Source organism: Macaca fascicularis, chromosome 3 (assembly GCF_037993035.2).
Source record: "Macaca fascicularis isolate 582-1 chromosome 3, T2T-MFA8v1.1".
Classification (NCBI taxonomy): Eukaryota; Metazoa; Chordata; class Mammalia; order Primates; family Cercopithecidae; genus Macaca; species Macaca fascicularis.
The window spans coordinates 16,044,530-16,052,883 of record NC_088377.1 but is presented as its reverse complement, the minus strand read 5'-3'; the positions used below and the strand labels follow the sequence as shown (position 1 = coordinate 16,052,883).

The 8,354-nt window shown below is 38.6% G+C and overlaps 1 protein-coding gene across 1 annotated transcript; it reads right to left on the bottom strand.

Moving 5' to 3' along the window:
• Positions 1 to 203: 203 nt before the first annotated feature.
• KRTAP7-1 (keratin associated protein 7-1) lies at positions 204 to 925 on the bottom strand. Its single transcript, XM_005595878.3, has one exon. It carries the CDS (start codon positions 862 to 864, stop codon positions 601 to 603), a length of 264 nt encoding a protein of 87 aa, XP_005595935.2. The 5' UTR covers positions 865 to 925; the 3' UTR covers positions 204 to 600.
• Positions 926 to 8,354: the final 7,429 nt, after the last annotated feature.

Genomic DNA, 8,354 nt, shown 5'->3' with positions numbered 1-8,354 from the left:
GGTTAAATTTGGGACATTTCCAGGGAGTTTTTTAAATTGAAATATCAATATAAAAATTAAAAATGTTTAGGCATCACCCTATCCTGGCTATATAGTCTGAAATCAGAATAAAATCTGGTTAAAGTCAACCATTACAGGTTTAAACTGACTGATGAATTCAAGCGCATAAAAGCAAAGTAAAATAAATAACCAGGACAAAAATATTTATGCTGAAGTAAATAGATTTATTAGGAGACTAACAGAAAATCCCCTTCCTACCCACACCCAATTTGTAATACATTAATGTTGATGTAGAAGCTAATAATACATAAGCAGAGCAATCATGAGAGGCAAACTACTTGTTTCACTGCTAAAATTCAAGTATGACCCAAAAAATGCATCTTGCTTCCTTTGTCTGTAGATGAGTATCAGTTCAGCACCTGAGTCCTGGGTGACTTGTCCAGCAGCATCAAAGACAAAGACCATAGCAAGAAGTCAGCAAGAAAATGGAAGATGTATCACCCAAGCACACGGGAATGTAGGAAGACAGTCATTGCTCTTCAGGTTGTTCTGTGCAGAGAATTAATTGAGAGTCCTGTAGTCACTGGAGCCATTGATCCATCAGTAGGTGCTGTAGCCAAAGCCAGAGCCAGAGCCCCATGGCCTATAGAAGCTACCACCATAGCATCTGCCCAGGTCGTTGATGTTGCTACCACCAAAGCTGTAGCCCAGGGAGCTGTAGCCATCGCATCCACAGCCATAGTTCAGGGGAGAGCCCAGAGGCACAACACAGTTCAAGGGGGTGGCTCTGAAGGTCCTGTGGAAGTTGGTCCCATAGCTAGGGTACCCTGGGAAGTAGCTTCCACAGCAGAAGTAACGAGTCATGGTGGCAGCAGTTGAGAAGGATTTAGATGGATTGTGAAGGGTAAGTTACCCAAGTGTGAATGAAGGTCTCTTCCCACACAGGGCTTTTTATACCTCAAGCTGGTGGGCACAACACCTCTGTCTAAACATCTTCCCACTAATTTGCATAGGTAATATCATTCTTTTCTAATAAAATGCTTATAAGGAATGCACAGACTCATTGCCCACATTTTTGTTGGCTTTTCACTGTACTATTTTAAAGCCAGTGACCATACTTGACACGCAATCGAATTCTTTTCATCAGAGTCCCATAGTTTAACTACTGTTCTTGATTGCATCATGTGAGACTCTTTAAATCCTCTGATTATAAACTCTTCCCAACTGACATAGCTAGACTAAAAAAGCTTTGGCAAGAATGCAAACACTTCAAGCCAAGACAAAGCCATATATTGAGGTCTTTTCAACATTATTTTGACACATCAAACTGAAATTCTATAACCTCTTGAAATTCACCCATGTGCCATTTTAAAACAAGTGTATACCAACTAGTTAATGGGTACATAGTTTCCTTCTGGAGTGAAGAAAATCATTTGGAACTAGACAGAGGTGTTGGTTGCAAAACACTCGGAATGTACTAAATACCACTGAATTGTTACCTTTAAAATGACTTGGTTTATGTTGTACAAATTTTACCTCAATAATGTATTTTTATTTTAAAAAGCACTGCTACACAAACCTATCCAAACAGGTGTTTTTACAGAGGCTGCAGTGGTGCCAAATAATAAGTTGGCTGTGGATAACCTGCAAGTAATTTTCATCTATTTCATTTATGAGCATTCTGTTTGTTAATACATATTTTATTTTTCATGGAGAACATACCATGTTTGCTTGTAAATCATCTTGAACATTGCCAAACTGTCTTTTGTGGAGTTGCCACACTGGCGCTGAGTGGGATGATGCCCAATTTCAGAGTCAAGTTATACCACGCTGGCTTCTTACTGACTCCTATAAAACAAGCCTGAATACCATGATCCATTATGAAATGCCAGTTATGTTTAAGGATGCAACACTTCCTTCTGCTCTTATTTTGCCTTACATAACCAATTCTCATGAAGAAAGTAAACCATGAAGGATCTGAGCTCAGCAAAGCTAAGTCTATTCCATTTCAAAGCTTTAAGACATCATCTTTTTATATGTGAATCAAAGTCAGGATTCTCTGAAAGTAGAAGAAAAAACTTCCCGAATGCCCGTTCCTTTTTTTTTATTTCCATCTTAACAGACAATCATAGAGTCCAATAGGCAAAACTAATCATTCCTCTCAGACATCCCTCACTCTTTAAGATTCTATCTCTCAGTTTCTCTGACAGAGAGCTGCCTACAGAACGTTCTATAACTGGATATGATTTCTTTTATTCTAAAAATTAATTAAATGTCATAAGAGTGTATAGAGAAAGTTAAAGAAAAATGTTATATTTTCAAATTCAGTTTAACAAAAAGAATAAATTAAAATGGTAAGAGGATGTGTCCTCAGCGTGCAAATTATACAAACTCTGTACAGATAATCCAGACAACTCAAAAATACGTTCGTGATTAGAAGAGGGCAGGGATGACTAAGAATTAAGCGTGACTTGAAAAAATTCACTACTGATTCTATCACACAATGACATTGGAACCTGTAATTTGTATATGCTGCCACCAGGTGGCAGTGGTATTTCAGTTACTCCATATAAACTATAGGACTGGATTTAGGGTTCTCAAATGTAAGCAGGTGGAAGAATCTCCTAAAGAATTTGCTTGAAATTCCGAATTCCAGGAACTCTCCTCTCCCACCACCACCACCTGAGATTCTGGAAATCTATATTTATAATGGGTATCTCAGATAATTCTGATGAATAAATCATCCTGATAAATTCCAGGGCAACTTTGTCATGAGAATTCAAAGAAACTTTTGCTGGGCTGTGTGAAATTGCCCAGAGATGCCTATCTCTCATTGGCAGGAGTGTTTGGTTTCAGTCGCAGGTGACTTATTTCCTTTAATTCTGGATGATAGAGGTAATTAAAGAAAAAGCTTTACTTTGTCTTCTTCCATTTCTTGATGCTCTCTGCCTCTTGTCTCAGGACATACCTGATTAGAAAGGGAAAGTAATAGCAATGCGTTCAAGCGTCTCCTCAGAGGTAAAACCTACCTGTGTGAGTGCTGGTTTTCTAACCCATAATCAAAAGAAAAACATATTTTCTGCTTAGCTTGTTTTTACTTTCCTATCTCTTACTAGACATTCCCAGAGAAAATTATCAGTCAAGTACTTGATTGCTATTCAATGATTTTATTTTAAATATTGATAATAACAAAAAATATTCATTGAGGACTTACTCTGTGCTAGGCTTTGTTCTAAAGAATTTGTATATACTACTTAATTATATATTTCACTTCTATATGTATAGTAAGAAGGCTTACTATGCAGTATTCTAAGCATTTGACAAGTGTTAATTCATTTAATTTTTATAATGATCTTATGATGTGGGTATTATGATTCTTTATAAGAAAACTGAGTCCAGAGGGTTTAAGAGAATTACTGAAGGTCACATGGTTAATAGTCAGCAGAATCAAGCTCCAAACCCATGTCATCTACCTCCAAGCCATGCACTTAACTACTTTACTGTCCTGCTTTTGATATGTCATTAAGGCTTTAAAGGGCTATAACTTCTAAATGCCTCAAATCTATAATTCATTGCATTTTTTTTTTTGAAGAACATATCAGTCTAGCTTTTGCTGCTAAAAACTAGAAAAAAAAAAAAAGGCTAGTTTTCTGCTGTAACAGACATCCAAAATTTCCATGTTCAGAAATTTATTGCCTGCTCACACTACAAATTCCTCTCACATTGGTGAGTTTCTTGGATACACATCATTCTCATTCAAAAGACTTAAGCTGACAGTACTTTGATTATCTGAAATACGACAAACGGGAAAATGAACGGGGCAAGCCATGGTAGCTTTTAAAGGCTCTCCTCAAGTGTTATACACCACTTCCACACTCTCCTCATTTCCTAAAGTAAGTTCCACAGCCACATCTACCTTCACAGGTCATGAAGAGCAGTGCTACTATACGCCTGCAGGGAGAAAGCCCACAATGTCACAGAACAACATTAATGACTTCCACAGAGTTTCTGTTCCTTACATGAGCTAAAATAATTTTAACACATTTTAACACATATTTCAAAAGATTAGATAAGGACAGACATAAAAAGATTTTTAGGACTTTACATATCATAATTTAAAATAGTCCTGATAATTCTAATACTGCACAATTTTAAATATAGAGGTTTCATAGGTTGTTTTTGCAATTCATGTACTATTAGTCAGCCTTTGGTTGTAGATTAGCATATAGCTTTAATTCCTTTTCTTTGTTTTCTTTTCTCCATTTCCTCGTAATCACTATGTACTCTAATTGAGGGAAAAGTTGCCATATGAGTTTTACAAAGAAAATCCCTCAAGGCCAGTTGATTTGGCGGTGGAGCAGGGGGGGAAGATAGTTCTAACACCAGATTTTATTTGACTTATTTGAATGCATGTATTTTCTTTAAAGAAAAGAGAAAATGAATTGACACATAGTATTTACAAGGAAAAAAATAAGCAATAAGGAGCCTACTTGACATATTCACTTGGAAATTTGAGAACCTTTATCAGGCACGGATCAGACCCCACTCATAGCCTCCCAGCCTCTCCCGCCTCTTATGCAGCTGCCTTATAGGAATCATCTTGGTGTAGGTTCCAACTCACCTCAAGCTGGTACAAAATGATGGAGCTTTGCCTCAGCGCCTCACCAGACATCTGTCATCTCCCACCTGGGGACTTCACCATTAGCAGCTAAGAAAGAGATAGTGGAACCTATCTGGGGCCCATGCTTGCAAAATCTGGAAGTGTAAGGCAGTTAATGCCCTGTGGAGCAAACTTTCGACCAAAAAGCAGTGGAAGTGTGGATATATTCTCGCCTTTTCTCCATGGACAGACTTGCCTGAGACAGTCCTAAAAGGGTTAGACAGCTTCTTGGGGAATAGTCTCATGGAATGCAGCACATAGTTGCTTAGCTATGGTCAACTGGATGAGGCATCTTCATTTGAGCACTCCACCTTCCCTGCTTTACTTCCCTTACCCTTCACTCCTGCTCCTTAAGAAAGCAATAGTACATGAGCCCTTCACCTGAAATTCTGCTTTCTAGAAAACTCAGAACAAAATACCGTATCAAACCATTTTTGGAATAACACCTTTATTGAGATGTAATTCACATATGATAAAATTCACCCAAAAATGTACAAAAAGTGTACAGTGGGTTTTAGTGCGTTTAGAGTTGTGCAACCATCACCAATAACCAATTTCAGAACACTTTCTTTACCCCAAAAAGAAACCCCGTAACCACTAAAAGCCACTCCCAATTTACAACTACTAAATTAAGTTCTCATTCAAAAGACTTAAGCTGACAGTGCTTTCATTATCTGAAATATTACAAACAAGGGAAGATGAATGGGGCAAGTGATAGTAGATTTTCCTTTTCTTTTCTTTTTCTTTTTTTTTTTTTTTTTTTTTTTTTTTTGAGACAGAGTCTCGCTCTGTTACCCAGGCTGGAGTGCAGTGGCTCAATCTCGCCTCACTACAACCTCTGCCTCCTGGGTTCAAGTGATTCTCCTGCCTCAGCCTCCTGAGTAGCTGGGATTACAAGCGCCCGCCACCATGCCTGGCTAATTTTTTATATTTTTAGTAGATACGGGGTTTCACCATGTTGGCCAGGCTGGTCGCAAACTCCTGACCTCAGGTGATCCACCCGCCTCGGCCTCCCAAAGTGCTGGGATTACAGGCGTGAGCCACCACGCTCAGCCGATGGTAGCTTTTAAAGACTCTCCCCAAATGTTATACACCACTTGGACACTAAACTAAGTTCTGTCTCTGTGGGTTTTCCTATTCTGCACACTTCACATAAATCGAATCATACAGTGTGTGGCCTTTTGTATATGATTTCTTTCTCTTAGCCCAATATTTTCAGTATTCATCCATGTTGTCACATGTATCAGTATTCTTTATTGTCAAATGGCGTTCCATTGTATGAATATACCACACTTCGCTTATTCTACTCATCAGCTAACAGGCTTTTACATTGCTTCCCATTTTGGCTATTATAAATATACTACTGTGAATATTCATGTAGAAATAATTTTTAACATGTCAAAACTTAAGCTCTTAATTTTCTCCTAGACACTCACTTCTTCTCCAGCCTTTCTCATCTCAGTAAATAACACTACCACCAAACTGCTCAGAACAAAAACTAAATTTCTTTCTTCATGATAATTCCTTCAACCACTCCGTCCGCAGGTCCGTTCAGCTTTGCCTCCAAAATATAGCTCAAATCCATCACACTTTTTCACTCTGTCTGCTGTCACCTCGTCACACCATCGTCTCTGCCTTGAGCCACTGCCAGAGCCCCCTCACCGGTTTCCCTCCTCCCACTCTCCTTCCACTCTACAAGGTTATTCCTGAATACCAGCTACAGTGGCCTTTAAAAAATAAAGTGTGTTTTCTCCTAGTTCGAAAGCCTTCAGCAACTTTCTAATGTTCTTAAGAAAACAAAACTTCAAACTTCTGACCATGATCTTGCTCCTGTCTAACTGTCAAACTTCACCACATCCTATTCTTCCTCCCTTCCTATGATACAGTGAAAAAGATCTCCTTCCACATTGCCTGTCTTCCGCACTGGAATTCCATGAAAGTAGGCATCTCTTCTGTCTTGTTCACCATTGTATCTCCAGCATCTTGTGTCATGCCTGACTACTACGTAATTGGGACTCAATAAATATCTATTAATCTGTTGAATATATGAATGAATGAATGAATGAATGAATGAATGAATGAATTGAATGAATGAATTGAATGAAATGAATGAATCTCATGGAAAATGATACCAGTACATAAAAAGATGATAGAATTCCAAACATCCTCCTGCTGGCAAGATGGATATCTGATATCTCCTCACCCCCAACCAGTCTGGTTCTGTGTTGACATCCTCCCTGGCCTCCCTGACTGTGTAACGCTAGTTATTGGACTCTATGTGTAGACCAAGGATAAACCCATAGTGGGCATTGATTCTCCTGTAATCCCAGCACTAGGCCAGGAGTTTGAGAACAGCCTGGCCAACATGGTGAAACCCCATGTCTACTAAAAACACAAAAATTATTGTTAGGGTATGCCATGAAGGACAGGACAGGTGTGATTTCAATTGGTGAAGGAGAAAAAGATATTTATAAAGAAGGAACACCAAAGGCAAGGACAGAGCAGAACTGTCTGGGTTCGTTTGGGGATTGGTGAGCTGACCTCTGTAAACTGAGGACAGAGCATGTGTAAGAAAGTTAAGGAGAACTTTCTGTCAAGTGAGTGCCAGAGTTAAAGAAAGGATAGACATACATGCAGAACACATGCAGGACATAGATAAAGAGCAGCTACTAAAATACTTAACTGAGGAAATGATGTGATGAGAAGTAGCTTAGTGTGAATGACGGATTCTAAAGGAAAACTATGGAGAAAGGACTGTCTCTTAGTATCCTATTCTAATCATCAATTCAAGAAATAATTGAGCATCTGAGTTAAGTTGGGGGCGATAAAAATGGTAAAAAAAAGAAGACAGATTTGAGTGAAATGGGGAAGAAGAATGTACAGAACTTGTTTAGCAATGAAAAGGATGGCAGCTATGAAGAAAAAAAGAAATCCAAAGAATCACTCCTGGTACCTGGATGAAAGATGCTTCTAGTAATGATAACAGAGGAGTTAAGAGAAGGATTTTAATGGTGAGGGCTCTCTTGCACCAATAGTTGTAATTAAACATTTGGAAATATAGAAAAACAGCTTAGAAGAAAATAAGCTAAATATCATAATCAGAGCTTTATCTTCCTCGAGGTGATACTTCAAGGAATGTTAGACAGATAGAGAAGACCCACCAGAAAATAAACAAAAGGCTGAGAACAGAACACTGGGGATGCCTAGTTTTAGAGGGATGAGAAGCAAGAGATGTCAGAGGACTCAGAGTCAGAGAGTCAAAGTGTTGGAGCTCATGGAAGCCACAGAGCTTGGGGATTTTCAAGGCAGAATAGTCAACAGGGCCTAATGCCACAACAGAGCTGGGGAGGAGGGGATAGAGAGTACTTGGCTGAATTTGGCAAGAATTGCTTATTGATGATCTTTGAGGGAGAAAAAGGAATAAAGGAAAATCTGTAGTGCAAGTGATTAAGAATTGCAGCACCAACAAAAAAGTAATAAATGTGACTCCACAGATGCTTGAGGGAAGAAAGAAAAACTATGAGAAAATATAGCGGAAAGAGCATACAAATCAGGGTGGAGTTTCTGTTATTTGGGTCTTTGAATACGAAAAGAAATTCTGAATGTTGGAGCTGGAGTAAATACCAATCTAAACTCCCTCTTCATTTTATACATGAGGAAAGTGAGATTCGGAAAAGAAAGCGAGCTGTCCAAT

Bases quoted from the DNA above. Each gene is read 5' to 3' on its own strand.
- KRTAP7-1 (XM_005595878.3), bottom strand. From the start codon at position 864: ATGACTCGTTACTTCTGCTGTGGAAGCTACTTCCCAGGGTACCCTAGC.